This window comes from Suncus etruscus, chromosome 4 (genome assembly GCF_024139225.1).
Source record: "Suncus etruscus isolate mSunEtr1 chromosome 4, mSunEtr1.pri.cur, whole genome shotgun sequence".
NCBI classification, from domain to species: Eukaryota; Metazoa; Chordata; class Mammalia; order Eulipotyphla; family Soricidae; genus Suncus; species Suncus etruscus.
In genome coordinates, this window is record NC_064851.1 from 146431460 (window position 1) to 146454018 (window position 22559).

At 48.7% G+C, this 22559-nt stretch overlaps 2 protein-coding genes across 2 annotated transcripts in view; one reads left to right on the plus strand and one right to left on the minus strand.

Annotated features, from left to right (window-relative positions):
- Positions 1 to 22559, plus strand: part of PLPBP (pyridoxal phosphate binding protein) — a 261670-nt gene that overhangs the window by 205585 nt on the left and 33526 nt on the right. The window lies entirely within an intron of this gene.
- ADRB3 (adrenoceptor beta 3) lies at positions 3813 to 6375 on the minus strand. Its single transcript, XM_049772708.1, is given in 8 exon segments — positions 3813 to 3844; positions 5168 to 5303; positions 5306 to 5775; positions 5778 to 5865; positions 5867 to 5899; positions 5902 to 5991; positions 5993 to 6286; positions 6289 to 6375. Coding segments are annotated over 8 exon segments (1230 nt in total).

The window sequence follows — 22559 nt, forward strand, 5'->3', positions numbered from 1 at the left end:
CTTGTGGCCAAGACAAGTTTGATTCAGACTTCCCTGAGCACCAAAGAAGTGCGTGATCTTCGAGTGCAACATTGAAGAGTGACCCAAAAACCCTGTTGTATTTCTTGTTTTTTGTTTGTTTTGTTTTGTTTTGGGGGGTCACACCCGGCAGCTCAGGCGTTACTCCTGGTTCTATACTCAGAAATCGCTCCTGGCAGGTGCGGGGGACCATATGATTTCGAACCACCATCCTTCTACATGAAAAGCAAATGCCGGGTCCGGAGAGATAGCACAGTGGCGTTTGCCTTGCAAGCAGCCGATCCAGGACCTAAGGTGGTTGGTTCGAATCCCGGTGTCCCATATGGTCCCCTGTGCCTGCCAGGAGCTGTTTCTGAGCAGACAGCCAGGAGTAACTCCTGAGCACCGCCAGGTGTGGCCCAAAAACCAAAAAAAAAAAAGAAAAGAAAAGCAAATGCCTTACCTCCATGCTATCTCTCCAGCCCCCTGTTGTATTTCTTTTGTTTTGTTTTGTTTTGTTTTTTTGGGCCACACCCATTTGATGCTCTGGGGTTACTCCTGGCTAAGTGCTCAGAAATTGCCCCTGGCTTGGGGGGACCATATAGGACGCTGGGGGATCAAACGGTGGTCCTTCCTTGGCTAGTGCTTGCAAGGCAGACACCTTACCTCTAGCACCACCTCACTGCCCCCCCCCGTTGTATTTCTTTCCAATGTCACCATCAAGGCCACCTAGTACTGAAGCTCTGAGTGGCACATGGCTGAGACCGCCCAACACTGTCTAACATGTTCCAGAACTAAGAGCTAGTGGTCCCAATTACCCTCACTCCCCTCATAAAGGCAAGAGGAGAGAAAGGTTTATTCTTCATTTTTTTTTGTTTTTTTTTTGTTTGTTTGTTTGTTTTGTTTTTGGGGCCACACCCAGCAGTGCTCAGGGGTTACTCCTGGCTGTCTGCTCAGAAATAGCCTCCTGGCAGGCACGCGGGGACCATATGGGACACCGGGATTCAAAACCAAACCACCTTTGGTCCTGGATTGGCTGCTTGCAAGGCAAACGCCGCTGTGCTATCTCTCCGGGCCCTATTCTTCATTTTTTTTTAATTGTTGAGAAAACTGAAGAAAGTCTTCAAAATTTTCTTAATATCATAATGGAATGATCTATGAAAGATCAGAGAATTTCTGGAACTTTTCCTACTTCAACTGAGTTGCACAATTATGTCTCATTTGCTCAGTGCTTAAAAAATACTATATTCAGGGACCAGAGTGATAGTGCAGCAGTAGGGTGTTTCCCTTGCACACAGCCCACCAGGACAGATGGTGGTTCGAATCCCAGTATCCAGGGACTTGCCAGGAGTGATTTCTGAGCACAGAGCCAGGAGTAACCCCTGAGTGCCTGAGTGTCACTGGGTGTGACCCAAAATCAAAAAAAAAAAAAATGGGGCCGGAGAGATAGCATGGAGGTAAGGCGTGGTTCAAATCCCGCATCCCATATGGTCCCCCAAGCCTGCTAGGAGCAATTTTTGAGTGTAGAGCCAGGAGTAACCCCTGAGCGCTGCTGGTGTGACCCAAAAAAAACCAAAAAAAAAAAAAAAATACTATATTCCAGGGTAGGTGGGGTTTGGCAGCATTCCCAAATAGGCACCTATTTTTCAGTTTACAAAGCCACAGATGGACTCCCCTAGTAAGCCTGAGAAGGAGTTTGGTTCTTTGGCTTTGGGCATGAGAACATAAAGAAACATGATTTCCTTGGCCTCAGGATAGGAGAGGAGTAGGATTATAATTCAATGATTAGCTCCCAAGGACAGGACCCTGTACCCACCACCCCCAGAAGAATGTACTAGGGGGAGAATTCCAGGAAAGTGTGATCTCACCTCTCACTCTAATTCTTCTTGTTCCTTCCAAGTTACTTTGATACACACTGAGGAGATAGCTCTGTGGCTCACACTTGCCTGGCATGTATAAAAACCTAGGTTTCATCCCTGCCACATTCCTCCAAAAGAAAAGGAATACCTAATTACACCCATGCAGAAAGACAGTCACGTCTAGAAAACCCACGCTCTTTTGATTCCCTCCCCGCAAAGACCGCTCCCCATCCTTCTACCTCATTCTTGCCCTGTCCCCTGCACCATCCAACAGATTCTGACGAGGTCACAGAGGGAGGGTTCATCGGCTCTTTTGCTCTCATTGGTCTGTAAGTACTCACATCTGGTTGTTTGTCTTTTAAAATTCTAGTGCTCAGGAGTCTGTGCTTGCAAAAGCACCTACTGAGCATCCAAGGCTGTAAATCTCCCTTGGTCTGACACCTGCACAAGTTGCTGGAAAAATGAATAGAGTAGCTGCCTCTTCATCTGCCAGGGGCAACTGGTGACAATCTGCAGATGCAGTTCACACGCCCTAGTGCAAAGTCTAACACTACAGGGCGTCTGACAGCTAGCCCTGGGGTGCTTTTCAAGCAAGACTTGAACAATATGAACTAGCTGGTGTTCCAGGACAATTCTAATAAACCAGAAAGCCTCCCCCCCATAACCATTATTCTCACCTGCTAGTACTGGGCAACATTTCCTCAGAGATGTAGGGGAAATAATCCAGAGATGGAAAGAGGAGGACCTCTGACTGGTCCCCAGCAAGAGCCAGACTTTCTTTTGTCCTAAGGGCTCTAAAAGTGGATTTTTTCGCCAAGAAACTGTCTACATAGCAGACACCAGAGCTCTTGCGCTGTTCTGGTCTGAAAGCGAGGGAAAATCATCTTTGGTATGCAAACATCCTAAGAAATAAAACCTGAGCTCCTAGAGAAAAGAAGCAGTGTAGGCCAGGTCACAGCGAATAGCCATATGCAGAAATCCACTGAGGTAAACCTTCAAGTACATCAAACTTTTATAATTTTTGGGGTCCTGAACAAAGCGTTGTGTACTACTACATATAGCACACTAAACATTTGATGATTTACTGGTAATCCTGGAAATCAGCCCCAACTATAGTCTTGGCTCAAGGAGTTTAACTAAAAAGCCATAAAAATTTGTCCTGCGATTTCCATATGTATTTTCTCTCCATCATGAAACTTGCCATCTGATAAGTTTCATTAAAATTGAATTGGGGTGGAGGGAGGTATGCAGGGGAGATAGTCAGCTGGCTCAAACTGAAATTTCAGATTAACTTCAAGAACATAATAATGTAAGACTTTTCTGAAACACAGAAAAAGGGGTGGTAAGGTAGAGGTTATGGAAAAGATGGGAATGTCAGAGTATATTTATAACTCAAAGACATTTGCCCAACATAAACAATGCTCTGTCCCTCTAGATACAGACACGTGTCGCCTGAAGAAAGCTGACTCCATGGCAATGGGGTGGTGGAATGTACACTGGGTAGGGGGCATGGTCCTGTGATGTGGGCCTGCATCTACGTGGACCTGAGACCCAGATGTGCTTCTGCCACTCCACTTGATGCTCCCATGACCAAGTCCTTACCAGTCACGTGGAACTGGAATCCCAGCTTTTGAGGAAGAGGGAAGGCAGCATTGCCAAATGCTCAGGCTTGCTCCCTTCACCCAAATAGACTTTCCATTATTTGTATCATGAACTCAGGTGTACATCTATTGCTCTAACTCAGAATTAGTGCTCTTTTATTGCCTCTATTAAAAAACCAGTTTTCTGAGAGGAATGGAATTATGGAAGGAAAAAAAATGAAGAGAAAAGAACAACCATGAACCAAATCATCATATTTATACATTTGTGATTTAAAAGAACAGAAATGGTTTGTTCTCATGGTTCTTCTCTGAAGCATGGAGCCTCGGAAACCTTCTGGCATTGCTGTGAGGTAGTTCAGAGGTATCGTGTGTCTGGTATGAGGGAGGCTGAAATGAGTGGAACACCGAGGGGGTGTCAAGGACAGAGGCCCAAACCTGGATCACTTTTGAGCCTCAGCCGCAGAGGTCCAACAGGGTCTGGGCAGCAAAAAAAAAGGAGTTGGGGTGTTCTCTGTCCAAAGCAAAGTGAGCATGATGATGGGGTCCCCACCAAAGTTCCCCTGGCTGCTACACAAGCAGCTGAGCACAGTCAGGACACTCCAGCGGCTGAGGTAGTGACTACATCCCAGGCAGGAGTCCAGAAGAATTTTCAGACACAGTGCTTCTCCGCTGGGTCACCCCTCCCACCGCCCAGTCATCCGGTTCTGGGTGGTGGAGTTTGCCAGAAATGTTCAGAATCTCCACATTCTGAACAGAGGAGAGGTTTTCCAAAGATTTTGAATCAACTGGGTTGTTTCTTGTCCTTCAAGTTCACAAAATTGGGGTTGGAGGTGTATTTCTTGGGTTGAAGAGGCAGAGTTGGGAACCAGGGTGCTAGACTAGGTAGAGACCGGCCAGAATGTCTGTGATGGCACACAAGCACCCAAAACCTCTCAGCCACAGACACCCCGCACCCAACTCCAACCCGGCCCTCCAGCCACCAGGGGGAAGAATTGGTCCTCAGCGCTTCCTCGATCCCGTCGGTCCTTCACCCCCAAATAATTCGCGCTTCCTTTGCTAACAAACCCAGAGAGGAGGCAAGGGCTGTGGGGAGAGGGAATGGGAGAGGGAGGAGGCGCACCTGCGGGTTGTTTTGCTAGTCAAAGACTGCCCCAAGGGGCCGGAGAGATAGCACAGCGGTAGGGCATTTGCCTTGCACGCAGCCAACCCGGGACAGACGGTGGTTTGAATCCCGGCATCCCATATAGTTTCCCCCATGCCTGTCAGGTGCGATTTCTGAGCGCAGAGCCAGGAGAAACCCCTGAGCGTCACCGGGTGTGGCCCAAAAAGCAAAAAGAATAAAAGAAAATAAATAAAATAAAATAAAGGCCGCCCCAAGACGACGAAGGAAAATCTGGAAGGCGCAGGGCGCGCAGGGCCTAGAAAAACAGCGGCGCAACGGGGTGCGCCCTGGGTACGGGGAGAAGACAGAGGTGGGAACCGGGCAGCCGGCCCTCCCGCCTCGACTCAACCCTGGGACAAAGCTGTCATCCGCTGGAGCCCCCCAAGGCCACCGATTTTCTTTTGGCTCCCTATTCATGCGCCCCATTTCTCCAGTACAGAGACCCGCCCTAGACCCACTTCTCCATTCCAACCCCAGACTCCTAAAGTTGGCTCTAGGAGCAGCAATGTATCTGCCCTGAGCTCTTCTCCTCCTCCTCGGCCACCTACCCATCAGCGAACCGAGGTCTGGCCCGACTGGGCCGCGCGGGAGGGAACCCCAGGCTGGACGGCGGCGGCGGGCCGAGACGGCGAGAGGATCCCGGGACCCGCAGCGGCACAGCAGGCGGCGGAAAGCGCTGCGGAAAATCGGGGGCTGCGGCAGTAGATGACGGGGTTGAAGGCCGAGTTGGCATAGCCCAGCCAGGTTGAGGGCGAGGGAGGACAGAACCGGGGGCACCAGCGAGGGCCCCCGAGGGCGCGGCACCACGTTGGCCAACGAAGAAAGGGCAGCCAGCAGAGCGTGAAGGTGCCCACGATGAGCCCCAACGTGCGCAGCGCGCGGTGCTCCCGGAGCGGCAGCAGGCGCGCGTGTCTCCGCACGTCCGAGGGCCCTCGGACTCGGGGGGCGCGCGGCGGGGTCCGGGCGGGGAAGCGGGAGCAAGGCGCCGCGGCCCTCGGGGACTCCCCGGGCGGGAAGCGGCCCAGTTCCAGGCGCTGCAGGCGCCGCTGGCGCGTGGCCACGACGAAGACGCGCGCGTAGACGAAGAGCATCACCAGCAGCGGCAAGTAGAAGGACACGGAGGAGGACAGCAGCGCGTAGGGCACGTTGGAGGCGAGGCGCAGCAGCGCGGGTTCGAGTGGCAGCGCTGCGCCTCGGCGTCGGCGCCCACGCGCCACCACTGGCTCATGATGGGCGCGAAGGACACGAGCGGCCGACACCAGCCACACCAGCGCCACGGCGCCGCGCGCGCGCGCCTCTTGGTGACCAGCGCGCCGTAGCGCAGCGGGTTGGTGACGGCCAGGTAGCGGTCCACGGCCAGCGCGCACAGCGTCCTCGATGCTGGCCGTCACGCACAGCACGTCCACCGACGTCCACAGCTCGCAGCCCGTGGCGCCCAGGGGCCAGTGGCCGGTCAGCGCCAGGGTGGCCCCGGGCGGCACCACCAAGAGCCCCACCACCAGGTCGGCCACGGCGAGCGAAGTCACGAACACGTTGGTGATGGTCTGCAGCCGCGGCGTCCGCGCGATGGCCACGATGGCCAGCAGGTTGCCCGCCACGGTAGCCAGCGCCAGCAGCGCCCCGGCCCCAGGCCGCCGCCCCGGGGGCACCCCTGGCAGCCCGCTGCTCGCGGTTTGGCGGCATTGGGCGCCAGGGGTCGGGGGTTGCCAGGGACCCCCAGGCCACGGAGGACGTTCCCATGGGGTCCCGGAGCCATTGCCCCGAGCCGCTGCGCGCGCGCGTGGACTTGGAGAGGGCCCCGCCAGGCTCAGGGGGAGTGGGGAGCGGGGCGCACGGGCGCTCCCCCCGGTACGGGGCATGGTCCGCAGTTGGAGTGGACCGGGTGTGTCTCCCCCAGCGGCCAACCCCCGTCGCCGCCGCCCCCCAACTCGCCCCCGGGCAGCTGCTGGCGCGTTGGGGAGGAGGGAAGGTCCTTAAAGGGGCAATGACCAAGTAGTTGTGCCTGGGATCTCGGTGTTGGGCAAAGCGGGGGATCGATCCGATACTCGACTCTGCCGTCAGTCTCTAGAGGAAAGGGGTCCCGCCTTCCCTGCCATGAGGTATCCGCTCCTGCCAACTGCAGTTCCACCATGCAATTCCCCCATGGCACCCCCTGGCCACTGTTTTCCTGCATGCTCGCTCGCGCTCCTCTTTCATCTCTCTCTCTCTCTCTCTCTACTCCTCTCTCTCTCCTCTCTCTCTCTCTCATCTCTCTCTCTCTCTCTCTCATCTCCTCTCCTCTCTCTCTCTCTCTCTCTCCTCTCTCCTCCTCTCTCTCTCTCCTCTCTCCTCCTCTCTCTCTTTCTCTTCCTGCAGCTCGCTCGTGCTCTTTCATATCTCTCTCTTTCATCTCTCTCTCTCTCTCTCTCCTCTCTCTCTCTTTCTCTCTCTTCCTGCAGCTCGCTCGTGCTCTTTCATATCTCTCTTTCATCTCTCTTTTCTCTCTCTCTCCTCTCTCTCTGTCTCTCTCTCTCCTCTCTGTCTCTCTCTTCTCTCTCCTCTCTCTCTCTCTTTCTCTCTCTCTCTCTCTCTCTCTCTCTCTCTCTCTCTCTCTCTCTCTCGCACCTTTAGGGTGTCAGAGGCCAAGGTGACCCTCCCAAAACTAGAAAAAAGATCCCTAGCGGCCCCTCATTATTGGGCACCCTCCCTAAGCTATTTAGTAATAAAGGGCTGCCAGTGTCTGTTCTGTGCTCCCCAGACCTCATTCCAAACATCTTCACTCCCAGTTTTCTGTTTTGTTTCTTCGGTTACTGAAGGAAGTGGCCATTCTGTTGCCCATACAATGGTTGGTTGGCTCATTCAAAGGGTGCTGAGAGTATGGAAGGGTACTTAGTACTCCAGCTCTGGACTTGAGGGATCAGGTTCAATCATTGGTGGGCCTGGTGTTCTAATAGCTCCATGCACCCAGCAGTGCTCAGATCTTACTCTCCTGGTTTTGCCTTCAAGAGTCATGGCTGGTTGGCTAAGGGGACTTTATGGGATGTATAAGGCAAAACCTTACTAGCTGTAGGACAAAGGGCTGCTTAGAGTTTCTTCTTTTTTTTTTTTTTTTTTGGTCTTTTTGGGGGGACCACACCCGTCGGCGCTCAGAGGTTACTCCTGGTTATCTGCTCAGAAATAACTCCTGGCAGGCACGGAGGACATATGGGACGCCGGCATTAGAACCAACCACTTTGGGTCCTGGATCGGCTGCTTGCAAGGCAAATGCCGCTGTGCTATCTCTCAGGCCCCTGCTTAAAGTTTCAATTTCTCCCTCTTCCCCTGTCCAAAGTCTCCATTATGGGGAGAAAGTACAACAGGTAAAGTGTTGGGGGCCGGAGAGATAGCATGGAGATAGGGCGTTTGCCTTGCATGCAGAAGGTCGGTGGTTCAAATCCCGGCATCCCATATGGTCCCCTGAGCCTGCCAGGAGCGATTTCTGAGTGTAGAACCAGGAGTAACCCCTGAGCACTGCCGGGTGTGACCCAAAAACCAAAAACAAACAATCAGGGAAAGTGTTGGCCTTGTATGCCACAGACCCAGTTCCAATTCCCACCTCAACATGGTCCCCTGATACCACCAAGAATGATCCTTGAGCATATCCAGATATTATACCCACATTTAAAGCAAACAAATAGAGGGCCAGAGCAGTGATACAGTCAATATGCCTTGCACATGACTGGGTTCAATCCTCAGCACCTCATATGTTCCCCCAAAACACCCCTGAGGAGAAATCCTTGAGCTCAGAGCAGAGTAAACTCTGAGCAATGTTGTCTAAAATCCTACCCCTTTGCCCTCCCCCCAAAAAAGTTGTAAAAGCATCTAAAACTGAATAAAGGGCAATGAAAAGAATTCAAAAGACTGAAGGGCACACTCTGGACTCTGGAGACCTGAGCTTACCTCCACTACCCTCTGCTATACGTGGTCTCACCCCCCTCGTACCCAGGTTGACCCCCACACCCAGATGGACCTAACTGGAAATAGCTCCTGAACACCTCTGAATACGGCCCAAAAGGTCAAAAGAAAAAGAAAATGGGCTGGAGTGGTGGCGCAAGCAGTAAGGTGTCTGCCTGTGCTAGCCTAGGATGGACCACAGTTAGATTCCCCAGGCGTCCGAGGTCCCCAAGCCAGGAAGGATTTCTGAGTGCATAGCCAGGAGTAACCCCTGAGCATCACCTGGTGTGGGTCCCCCCCCCAAAAAAAAAAAGAAGTAGAAATGAATGAATGAGTGAATGAATGAGAGAATGGTGGAGCTAGGGAAATGTTTCAAAGGGCTGGAGTCAAGTGGGAACCCAGGTTTATCCCCATCATGGTTCCTGATAATCTTTTTTTTGTTTTGTTTTGTTTTGTTTTTGTTTTGTGTTTGGGCCACACCTGGCGATGCTCAGGGGTTACTCCTGGCTGTCTGCTCAGAAATAGCTCCTGGCAGGCACGGGGGACCATATGGGACACCGGGATTCGAACCAACCACCTTTGGTCCTGGATTGGCTGCTTGCAAGGCAAACGCTGCTGTGCTATCTCTCCGGGCCCTTTTTTTTGGGGGGGGGGGGGTCACACTGGGCAGCTCTGGGGTCACTCCTGGCTCTACACTCAAAAATTGCTCCTGGCAGGCTCCAGGGACAAAATAGGATGCTGGAATTCGAACAGCAGAACTTCCTTCTGCAGGCAAGGAAAACGCCCTACCTCCATGCTATCTCTCCGGCCCGCCAGTTACATCTTTATAAAATACCACCAAAGGTTTTCTCCTCTTAAAAATCCCCAGAACCTCTTTCTATGGTCCCCCAAGTCCCCATGCTTTCCTCACATAGACTTCAAGCTGCTTATGCCAGCCAGGCTCGCCAATTTGGAAATCAATTTCTCTCAAATCTGGGTGTGGGGAAACCAGAAATAAGGGGCTTCCTAATTTTAGATTTAAGAGCATGAAGAGAGGGCTCATCCAAGGTGTGTCTTCATAGAATCCTATCAGAACCTGATCCCTGAACTTCTAGCTTCCTTCCTTGAAACAATGGGACAAAAAAAGGGGGTGAAGTTATCATGGAAAATGCCTTCAGGGCCATGCCCTCTTTGAACACTTCTATATTTCAAAAGAAGATTGTATAGTCACTGCTCTAAGCAATCCCTCTGGGAGGCTGAGCCAGGGTTTGGGAGTGAAAAGACTGAAAGGGAAGTAGAGACCTAAAATTATCCCCAAAGAAAAAGCACCAGCCTTGTCTCTCAGGGACAGCTCACCCAGAATGTGGTTTGTCAATGGTTTGTAAGCAAATACCCTCCACATCCAACTAGGTCTTAAGATCCATGAGTGAGAGAAGAGGAGAGGTCGAGCCCCCAGCCCCCCCTGCCCCAGTCATGCCAGTGAGCTGCAACCCCACTTGGCCCAGTTTAAATTTGGCCTCCGTCTCATGAGCAAGGAGAACCATGCCCAAAGCAAGTTTTGCAACACAACCCAAAGCTGCCAGTTATCTCAAAGGGATGTCATAAGATTCTCCAAGAGTGCAAATACATGCAATTCAGTGCTCCTGTCCAAGGCACTAGAGTTGGTTGGGGAAGGGATTGGGTGTCTGGAAGACAGTTTTCTTCAAAGGATGCCATTGCTTTGGGGGTTTGAAGGCAGGGATGGGGGGCATGAGGGACCCTGCTGTGCCCAGGAAATACGTATCAAAAATACATTTTAAAAAATGACCAGATTTTTCCAGACACATAAATGTGACTGGGTTTGGGAAATGGCCAGGCCCATGAGCAAATGAGACTGAGAAGAGGAATTCCAGGCCACTATAACTAAAGGTTTTTATGAGGGAACAAGCTGTGCCACACCTGGTCTGCCCCATGCCCGCTGCACATCCCACCCTCCTCTACCACTGCATATGGCCCCATCTTTCCCAGTCTGCTATTTCCTCCAGCTCTTTGCTTTTGCCTGTCCATCTGTGTCATGATTCTCCTTTGTTCCAACTTTTTTTTAACTATATTGATTGATTGATTGATTGGTTGGTTGGTTGGTTGGTTGGTTGGTTGGTTGGTTGTTGGGCCACACCCATCGGTTCTCAGGGGTTACTCCTGGATCTGCACTCTGAAATTACCCCTGGCAAGCTGAGGGACCTGACAGGAATTGAACCAGGTCCCTCCCAAGTCAGCCACATGTAAGGCAAATGCCCTACCACTGTACTATCTCTCCGGCCCCCTCTGTTCAAGTTTGTTGTTGTTGTTGCTGTTTTGTTTTGTTTTTGGGTTACACCCAGCAGTGCTCAGGCATTACTCATGGCTCTCCTGGCAGGTGCAGGGGACCATATGGGATGCCGGGATTCAAACCACCATCCTTCTGCATGGAGGCAAACGCCTTACCTCCATGCTATCTCTTAGGCCTCTCTGTTCAAGTTTTAAGTGTTTTTAATTCTAAAATTTGTATTCATGTTATCAACATAAACAAAATGTACCTCATAGAAAATCACCTTCATTTAGGCTTTCCTACTCTTGTATTTATTTTTTATTTGGAAAGGCCACTCTGGAGGTGCTCAGGGATAAAACCTGGGGTTCCACTTGCAAAGTATATGTTCCAGTCCTTTAAGTCATCTTTCTGGCACATCATTTTTTGGGGGGGGCAGGGGTCACACCTGGTGGCACTCAGGGGTCACTCCTGAATCTGAGCTCAAAAATGGCTCCTGGCAGGTTTGGGGGACCATATGGGATGCCGGGAATTGAATCTGGGTTGGTCCCAAGTCACCTCGTGCAAGACAAACAACCTATTCACTGTACTATCGCTCTGGCCCCAAGCACCTCATCTTTTTATAGTTAATCACCTTTAGTTTTTTGAGTATCCTTGTAGTAAAACATTAGATAGATGTTGATATAAATACATGTGTACAAATATACATATATATAAGTCAATGCATTTGTCCTTTCTTTTCTATGCAAATAATAGTAAAATATAGCCAAAACTCTGGGGCCAGAAAGATTGCATAGCAGATAACATAGTCTTATATGTCGCCAATCCTGGTTTGATCCCCGATGTCCCTTAAAGTCTCTCTAGTCCCACCAGGAGTAATCCCTAAGCATAGAGCCAGAAGTAAACTCTTAGCATAGGAAGTGACCCAAAAACAAACAATAGCCGCTATTATTTTTGTACTTTGTGCTTTACTAAACAATTTCTTGTTTTTGTTTTGTTTTGTTTTGCTTTGGGGGGCCACACTCAGTGGCTCTCAGGGATTATTCCAGGTTCTGTGCTCAGAAATTACTCCTGGCAGGCTTGGAGTGCCACATGGGATGCTGAGGATTTTTTTACATTACTTTTTTTTTTTTTTTGGTTTTTGGGCCACACCCGGCGGTGCTCAGGGGTTACTCCTGGCTGTCTGCTCAGAAATAGCTCCTGGCAGGCACGGGGGACCATATGGGACACCGGGATTCGAACCAACCACCTCTGGTCCTGGATCGGCTGCTTGCAAGGCAAACACCACTGTGCTATCTCTCCGGGCCCGATGCTGAGGATTGAAACTGGATGAGCTGCATGCAAGGCAAGTGCCCTATCCTCTATGGCTTGCTCTGATCCCTAACTAAACAATTTCTATCACTCATTATTGTATACTGATACACAAAAGTTTCCTCTTTTTATTTTATTTTGTTTTGTTGTTTTTTGGGGGGCCACACCCGGTAGTACTCAGGGGTTACTCCAAGCTATTCACTCAGAAATCACTCTTGGGCCAGAATAGTAGCACAGCTATAGGGCATTTACCTTGCATGCAGTTGATCCAGGATGGACTCAGATTCGATCCCCAGCATTCTATATGGTCCCCTCTGAGCCAGGAGTGATTTCTGAGTGGAAAGAAAGAAAAGAAAGAAAGAAAGAAAGAAAGAAAGAAAGAAAGAAAGAAAGAAAGAAAGAAAGAAAGAAAGAAAGAAAGAAAGAAAGAAAGAAAGAAAGAAAGAAAGAAGAAAGAAAGAAAGAAAGAAAGAAGAAAGAAAGAAGAAGAAAGGAAGAAAGAAAGAAAGAAAGAAAGAAAGAAAGAAAGAAAGAAAGAAAGAAAGAAAGAAAGAAAGAAAGAAAGAAAGAAAGAAAGAGAAAGCTTTTGAATCGCTCAGGAGACCATATGGGATGTTTGGGATCAAACTTGGGTCAGCCATGTGGAAAGCAAGCACCCTGCTGTACCCCAGCTTCTTCTTTTTAATATCCATTATATAGATGTAGCATAATCCATGAAACCATTAGACTGCTAATGGTAACTACTTACTTCTTTACTACTAGATTTTTTTTTTTTGGTTTTGGGGTCACACCCGGTGGTGCCCCAGGGTTACTCCTGGCTCTATGCTCAAAAATCGCTCCTGGCAAGTTCGGGGGACCATATGGGATGCCGGGATTCAAACCATCCTTCTGCATGCACGGCAAACACTCTACCTCTATGCTATCTCTCCGGCCCCGATAAGTTTCTTTTTAAAAAAAAAATCACTGCATGGGGCTAGAGATATAGCATGGAGGTAGGGCATTTGCCTTGCATGTAGAGGGACTGTGATTCAAATCCCAGCATCCCATATGGTCCCCCAAGCCTGCCAGGAGCGATTTCTGAGCATAGAGCCAGGAATCACCCCTGAGCGCTGCTGGGTATGACCCAAAAAAAAAAAAAAAAAAAAAAAAAAAAAAAAAAAAAAACCTGCTATGGGGGCTGGCTGGAGAGATAGTACAGCAGGTAAGACTTTTGCCTTGACCTGAGTTTGATCCTCAGCACCCCATATGGTCCCCTGAGTATAGTGCCAGGGTAAGCCCTCAACATAGCTGGGTTTAATCCTAAAAAAATACAAACAAATAAAAACAATAACAACAGAAAGCCTATACATGCTATTTGCAAGTTATAAAGATATTGCCAAGTTACCCTCCCTGACCAGTGTGCCCATTTACATTCTGATGACTAACAGGGGTTGGAGGCAAGTGACCTGGACTCTGGGAAGTCATCCTAATGATTTTCCCCCAGGGGAATTAGAACTGCCTGGCCTACAGAGGTCAGCCAAGTCTGGACAGAGCACTTGTGGCCCAGAGAGAGCTCTGGTTTGCCTCTGGGCCCCCAGATGACCTTCATGCTGACCTTTGTGCTGCCCCTCGGGAGCAGGCAAAGAATTGGACCTCTGAATCTACTAAATTCTAGTTGCCAGGCTATTGCCTGTGTCTGGGGATCTAGGGATATAGGTGATTCTATTTTTGTCACAGGCACTGTGGTTTGTGACTTATATGTTATCTTAAGAACCAGAACCAGAGATGCAGCAGTCACCCCAGGGGCACAAATTATAACAGTGGGATGCAGGGGGAGGCAGCAGCTTCATTCTTCGCTGAATGATTAGATGCATATATTCATGCGTGTCACACACGAGTGACAGTAACAAGAAACCTGGGGAGTTCAGGTGACAGTAGCCCTATGCCTAGTCCAAGATTCTATTGCATGTCATGATCATTCCTCTGACTTTTCTATGTTCAGAAGGGCCACCAGACCATGTGTGGCTTCACTGCAACCCTATTGAGCGCCACAACCAGAATGTACACAACCCCATAATGAAGCAAGTGCCACCCACGGTGAGCACATGGACAAGCTCCACTAAAATGTGTGAGCTCCTGAGAGCAGTGGCTGAGCATGTAGCCAAACAACCAGGCAGTGACAAGCACCACTATAACAATCACCAGAAAAGAAGAGAGGTAAAACATACCGTAAACTTTTCTCATCATTGTTGTTGTTGTTGTTGTTGTTGCTGTATTTTGTTTTTGGTTCACACCTAGCTATGCTTAGTGGTTAGTTCTAGCTCTAAGCTCAGGAAAACCACTCCTGGGGGGCTTTGAGGACCATATGGGATGTCAGAGATTGAACCTATATTGGCCGCATGCAAAGCAAGTGCCCTACCCGCTGAGCTATTACTCTTTTTCTTTGAGTATTGGGGCCATACCTCATGAGTAAAGGGCTTATTTCTACCCGTGTACTCTTGTGCTGACCGATCACTCACATGCCCTACCTGCTGTACCTCTCTGGATCTAAGAATAAAATATAAAGTGCTTGGGAGGAAGCAAAAGTAAGTGGAAATCCCGCTACACTTTATCAGTCCACCTGCTTTCTCCAGAGCCTCCTGTAACCATTCATTTAGGATTTTCAAAGGCTGTGTTATGTGAATAATTAGTTTGGCATTTTCTGTTTTTTTCTTTTGTCACATTTAGTCCAGAATGATATAAATCAGAACTGAAAGGGATCTTGGGGCTGGAGTGATAGCACCAACCTTGCATAAGGTTGACTTGAGTTCAATCCCTGGCATCCCATATTGTCCTCTGAGCACTTCCAGGATTGATCTCTCAGCACAGAAACAGAAATAAGCCCCAGATACCAGCAGGTACACTCCTCACCCCACCCCAAAAAAACTGAAAGCAATCTTTTTTTTTTTTTTTTTGGGTCACACTCGGTAGCGCTCAGGGGACCATATGGGATGCCAGGATTCGAACCACCGTCCTTCTGCATGCAAGGCAAATGCTCTACCTCCATGCTATCTCCCCGTCCCCTGAAAGCAATCTTATAGAACCCAACAACATTTTTTCTTTTTTTGTTTGTTTGTTTTTTGGAGTCATACCTGGCAGTGTTCAGGGGTTACTCCTGGCTCTATGCTCAGAAATCACTCCTGGCAGACTCAGGAGACCATATGAGATTCCAGGATTCAAACCACCATCCTCCTGCATGCAAGGCAAATGCCCTGCCTCCATGCTATCTCTCTGGCCCCTCTTTTTTTTTCTTTAAAAACATCTGTGGTACATATACACAATGGAATATTATGTAGCTGTAGGAGATGAAGTCATGAAATTTTCCTATACATATATGTACATGGAATCTATTATGCTGAGTGAAATAAGTCAGAGGGAGAGAGATAGATGCAGAATAGTCTCACTCGTCTATGGGTTTTAAGAAGAATAAAAGTCATTTTTGCAATAATCCTCAGAGATAAAGAGAGGAGGGCTGGAAGGTTCAGTTCACAACATGAAGCTCACCACAAGGAGTGATGAGTGCAGTTAGAGAAATAACTACACTGAGAACTATCATAACCACGTGAATGAATGAGGGATGTGGAAAGCCTGTCTAAAGTACAGGTGGAGGTGGGGTGGGGAGCAGGGAGATTTGAGACATCCGTGGTAGAATGTTGCACTTGAGAAGGGGGGGTGTTCTTTACATGACTGAAACCCAACTACAATCATATTTGTAATCAAGGTGTTTAAACAAAGATATTAAAGAATACATTTTTTCTTTAAAAACTAAAACTTATCCAGGATCATGAAGAAATTTGTTCTACAAAAATGTACTACAGGTTGGCTGGAATGATAGCACAGCAGGTAGGTTGTTTGCCTTATGCAGCAGACCCAGGTTCAGTCTCTGGCATCCCATATGGTCCTCGAGCCTTCCAGGAGTGATTTCTGAGTGCAGATCCAGGAGTAACCCCTGATTGCTGCTGGCTGTGGCCCAAAAACAACAACAACAAAATTAAGTACTGCAGGTGCCAGTGAGACAGTTCAGTGTGTAAGGAGCTTGTCTTGTGTGCAGCTAACCTCAATACAATCTCTGGCATTCATATAGTCCCCTGAACCTTGCCAGAAGTAGTTCCTTAGTGAAGAGCCAGGAGTAAGCCCTAAGCACAGCCAGGAGTGTCCCAAAACAACAACAGCAAAGAGAGACTTCAGAATATGAACTGGCCTGTCCCACAGTTCCCAGCCAGGCTGTGTCTGGGCCACCATTCGTCCTCTAGGGGGCATCAGCATAGATCACTTTCTTTCTTCAAAATTGAAAAGAAGCCAAAAATCCAAGACCTACCTTTTGTCCATTATAGACTAACTACTCACTGCCAACTCTACACACTTCTGGATGTACAATCTAAAGAAAGAATCCTAGACAAGAAGCAGGGATGAGGGGCCAGAGAGATAGCATGGTCATAAGGCGTTTGCCTTGCATGCAGAAGGACAGTGGTTCGAATCCAGGCATCCCATATGGTCCCCCATGCCTGCCAGGGGCTATTTCTGAGCGTAGAGCTAGGAGTAACTCCTAAGCACTGCAGGATGTGACCCAAAAATAAAAATAAATAAAAAAAAGAAGCAGAGATGGGGCCTCTTTGCTTAGAAACCAGAAGGCCCTGAGATCCAGGCAGTGGAAAAAGGGATGAATGCATAGAAATATGAGGTAGGGCTTGTTCTTTCAGTTCCAGGTCAAATGTGGAAGAAGGAACCAGGGGAATATTATGTTCACTCCTGAAGTAGAAAGAGATACACTGGTTCTTACCTCTTTGAATATGCACTAAAATCTAGAGCTAGTACAGATGGTAGGTCCTTTACTTGCATGAAGCCAAGTTCAAACCTCAACACCCCAGATGGTGTGAGCCTCATATAAAGTGATCCCTGAATGCAGATTCAGGAGTAAACCCTGAGCAACATTGAGTGTGGTCAAAAAATTTTATGGGGTTCAGGAAGGCACCTTACACCTTTGTCAGAAAGACAGAGGAGAAACAAAGTCAGTGCGTAGGGAGAGCAGACAATGGCTGATCCTCATCTACAACTCCTTCCCACTCAAGATCCCCTGACTACTGCTTTAGTTGAATTCTTTGCTACCTCCTTCTTTGATGAGGAGAAGGAAGCAGCCTGTGGGAGGGCAGCTGTTCAGGGCTACTTGGAATTAAGAACTCCCCATTCTTTCCTGGAATAGAAAACTCAACAGAGACTGGAACCTGGTCAGAGACTGAGTAGACAAAGACAATCTCTACTATTAAATAGAGTACTATCTACTATCAAATCTATAGATAGAGTACTATCTACTATCAAATCCTCAGGCTAAACCAACTAAAACATTAGGTCCTTCTCTTGCTTTTGCCTAGGCTTTCCTCTGGAAAACTGGGGACCTGAAGGAAACAGAGTTAAATATATATATATGAGACAGAAAGGAAGAGCTTTCTTAGCTGAGAAGAGGAAGGAATTCAAGTCTGCAAACTCTTGGAACTAGAGTTCATACTTTTCATGGGGAAGACTCATGCTCAATTCCCTGCCACCACATGGTTCCCCCACAAACCAGCAAAAGCAGACCCTGAGCACTGTGGCTGGGAGTAGTTCCCAAACACTACCAGATGTTACCCCAAAATAAAAAGAAATAAAAGCCAGAGAGATAGCTCAATAGACTGAGTACATATTTTGCATGTAGGAGGTTTGGGTTGGATCCCTAGCACTAGTATGGTCCCCTGGGCACCAACAGTTAGTCACACACACACACACACACACACACACACACACACACACACACACATAGCTCAGAGACAGGAATAGCACCTGGGCACCACTGATGTGACACCCCCCCCAAAATAAAAAAAATATCAAGAATGAACAAGGTCCAAGTGACAAAGAAGAGGATGGTGTGGGGAAGGGAGGAAATTGTTGCCCACTTTTCTTTTCTTTTTTGGTTTTTGGGTCACACCTGGCTGTGCTCAGGGGTTATTCCTGGCTCTGCACTCAGAAATTGCCACTAGCAGGCTCCAAGTATCATATGGGATGCCGGAATTTGAACCACTGTCTGTCCTGAATCAGTTGCGTGCAAGGCAAACGCCCTAGCACTGTGCTATCTCTCTGGCCCCATGTTAACCACTTTTTAAGATGTCACCAATAGGGGCGCTAGAGCAATATTACAGTGACTAGGGACTTGCCTTGTACATGTCATACTTGGTTCGAGCCATGGCTTTGCCTATGATCTCTTATATATTGTTAAAAGTAATTCCTACGTGCAGAGCCAGGAGTAACCCCTGAGCTTTGCTGGGTGTTGCCGAAAAACAAATACAAAAAGATGTTACCAACAAGGAAAACGTGCCTTCTGGTTTTTGTCCCCAGAAAAGTCAAAGCATTTCCTATATCATCAGGATAGACCAATAGCTGCCTTTCTGCTCTTCAGGGAAAGTCTGCACTGCTGGATGACTCCTGACAGCCTCTGAGCCCTAAAAGCCCTGGTTGTGCTGAGTGGGGCAACTTTATTCCCACAATGGAGAAGGGACAGAAAGCAAAGAGCACCTCTCAGAAATGCCAAGGCAACGTCTGGAAGGAGAACCAGTGGTCATTTTCCCCAGTCCCCCAAGAGCAGATAGGACTTCTCTCACTATCAGGAAGAGAGATGCCTTTAAACCCTCTGTCCTTCTCATCCAGGCCCTCATGTTCTACCTGAGCTGTGCTGTGTGGGCCCCCCAGCAGCTCCACAGAAAGAGCCACTTCCACGCAGCTCTCCAGGTATAGGCAGCAGCAGGAGGCTGAGACCCACCTGCAGCTGGCATCTCTCTTGCCTAGTTCACTCTGTGGACACATCAGGGCCATGGAAGAGAAGGAATGAAGAAGATCCATCCACAGTGGGTCACCTGCCCACCCACTCTTTTTTTGGGGGGGCACAACTGTGATGCTCTGGGCATCACCGGCCCTCCACCCACTCTTTATTTTTTTGTGTGTGTGTGGTTTTTGGGTCACACCCGGCAGTGCTCAGGGGTTATTCCTGGCTCCAGGCTCAGAAATTGTTCCTGGCAGGCACGGGGGACCATATGGGATGCCGGGATTCGAACCGATGACCTCCTGCATGAAAGGCAAATGCCTTACCTCCATGCCATCTCTCCGGCCCCTCACCCACTCTTTCTTGACTGGCCCTGGTCCCACCTCTGCTGGAGGTACAGCATAAGGGAGGGCTTAGGGTGCAGAGAGGATGGTAGGTCAGAAGCCAATCTTCCACATGACTCTCCTCCCCTTTCTGAAATCTGAAGTGAAGCCCTGAAGGAAACAGTTGGGTTCATACAGCAGAATATAGAAGAATGGGTGATGGAAGGGTGGGCTCCCCTCAGCAGGAAAAAGGGTTTATAGGGCCCCTTTACCTGTAGGCCTCATGTAAGGGGGCCTTGGAAGGGCAGGGGAACAGACACCCAGATAAGAGCATGTGGACAGAGCTTGGAAGTTCAGCTCTAACTGGACCGTGTGGCAGCAAAGGGCAGGCCTAGATTTTTACAAAGGATTTTCTAGGGGCCTGCATAGTGGCACTAGAGGTAAGACATCTGCCTTGCTAGCACTAGCCTAGGATGGACCTTGGTTCTATCCCCTGGCATCCCATAGGGTCCCCCCAAGCCAGGAGCGATTTCTGAGCACATAGCCAGGAGTAACCCCTGAGTGTCAATGGGTGTGGACTAATAAAAAAAAAAAAAAAAAAAAAAGAGCTTCCAGTGTGGGTATCTGGACCCATTAAAATCTTGCAGGGGAAAGCCATTGGCACTTGAGATTTGAGGTTCCTGCAGCCTCCAGGTGCCTCACAAGAGCACAGGGCACCCACCAAGAAGTGACTAAGGAACTGGACCAATGTCAACCCCATGCCCCATGGGAAGAGCTAGGGTGGAGGCAACCTAGGAGCAGCTTTTGTTCTTGGGATCCACTTGTAGAGTGGGTCTTGTTCAGTTGGGGTGTCCTGGCATTAAAGTAGAAGCACAGTCAGGCAGGCCCAGACAGGAAGTCTCTTATATATAGGTGCACAACACACACACACACATACATACACACACACACACACACACACACACACACACACACACACACACACACACCATGGTCAAAGTCACACATACCTGCTCAGACACTCATATCTCTAAAACCTCACCCCAAATCCCCAGTTACTCCATTCATTTGCATAGTCAAGAGCAGCCAGCCCTCACCCAACATTTATGCTGTATGTGGGAGCACTACACCCTGAGCTGGGAACAACACTCCCAACAGCATGGCTGTTAAGAGCCCTAAGCCCAAACGCAAAGCTTTGCTGGGTTGAAGGCCAGCACACTCAGCTGTGTCTCTCACCATTCTTGTATCTGTAACGGTGCTAAAGGCAGAGAACTAAAGGTTCAAATCGACCGTGGGAAAGTCCTTTTAAAGCTTGAAAGGCAGAGCAGCCTAAATTAAACACAGCCCCAGGCCTGCTTGCTCGGAGGGAAAGGGAAAGGATGGCGTCACTGACCTGCCAGCTCTCTGAGTTTCATTGTCATTTGGCCCAGGGAAACTCCTCAGGCATGTCCTTTTTTTGGAAGAGGATGGCTGAGAAAGAATGCCTGCACAGCTGTGGGGACAACTCATCATAAACAGTGCTTGTTGCACCAGACCAGGGGTGGAGATGCCAGGGAAACCAAGCAGACCAGTTACCATCAGAGTCCCTTTAGGGAACACTTGGCTGCTGTAAGATCACTGTTTCCAGCACAGAAACTACAGAGCACACCCATCCCCAGCATCATCTGGTCCCCCAAGCATTGATAGGAGCAACTCCAAGCATCAAGCCAGGAGTAGTCCCTGAGTATCACTGGGTGTGATCTCTTTCCCTGGTCAAAAAAACAAACAAACAAACAAAAAACATTGCCCAGAGAAGGGAGAGAAGTCACATCTGTGACAACTGGATGCTAAAACAGAATAAATTGCTTCCAGATTTGTTGCAAGTCAGCCCCTGAAAAGGTTGACTGATGGAGGGATGGAGGATGAGGTCTTTCCCTTCCAGCTCAGAGCACGCGTCTGCCACACCGTCCAGCCCAGGGTTCTGAGGTGAAACGGCGGGTAAACAGCTCGCAGACAGTCAGGCTTGTGGAAATATTAGCTTTATTCGGTGGACAAGACTGAAGTCCAAAGTCTCAGCCTTAGTACCAGCAAAAAGCCCCACGCCTTCCACAGACCCTTGTTTTTATCCCCCAGAATCAGGTACCACCCAATGGTGGTACCCAATGGTGGAAGCAGAATCAGGTACCACCCTAGGGTGGGGGCAGAATGCCAGGTCACACCTAGGGTAGGGCACAACCACCAATCAGGGTAGGGTCAGTAACATAATAATCCTGGGCCCGGAGAGATAGCACAGCGGTGTTTGCCTTGCAAGCAGCCGATCCAGGACCAAAGGTGGTTGGTTCGAATCCCGAATCCCGGTGTCCCATATGGTCCCCCGTGCCTGCCAGGAGCTATTTCTGAGCAGACAGCCAGGAGTAACCCCTGAGCATCGCCGGGTGTGGCCAAAAAAAAAAACAAACAACATAATAATCCCATAAAATATTTACATACACAATTCCCCATTTGTTTTTAGTAAACAAACAATATTGTCTACAATTATTAAAGGAAAAACTAGTCAATAGTAAAAGAGTGGCTGTTTGCATAAGCGCATCACAGGAAAATGTAAAGAAAAACTTCTAACCTAAACACAGGGTTTCTAAAACCAGAAACATGTATCAAGGAATCAACTACAAGCTCCTGAGAAGATAAATCTAAGACGTACATAGATCCTTCGAAGAGACACCAGAAAGATTGTGTAGCAGGCGAGAAGCACCTTTTCTTTATTTGTAATTGTTGTTGGTTTTTGGGTCACACCTGGCAGTGCTCAGGAGTTACTCCTGGCTCCCCGCTCAGAAATCGCTCCTGGCAGATACCGGCATTCGAACCAATGACCTTCTGCATGTGAGACAAATGCCTTATCTTCATACTATCTCTTCGACTCCCATTTTCATTCAAGTCCAGGTAGACCAGAAAGCCCATCTTTGAGGTCATTGAATTAGGCCCTTATTTTGGAGGAAGAAGCATATACCCCCTGCACAGTGGGGGACCACTGCAATGATGATCAATAGGCTTCTGAACTTAATCCAAGTTCTTAATCCAGGCTGAAGTCCATATGATGTCCGAAATTGATATACCAATAAGGTCGATTATTTATAGATGGGAGCTTAAGTCACAAACCAAAACAAAATGTTTAAGGCAGAGACCCTCCCTGTGTAAATAAACAACTTGAGGGTCCATCCAAAATGGATGGAACCTCCTATAAACCTAGTATTTTGCCTATAATGTGCCCACGCAAAAAACCCTGAGACCAGACAAAAATATCATTTAGGAAATTATAGACAACAATAACTAACCCACTAACCTACAGT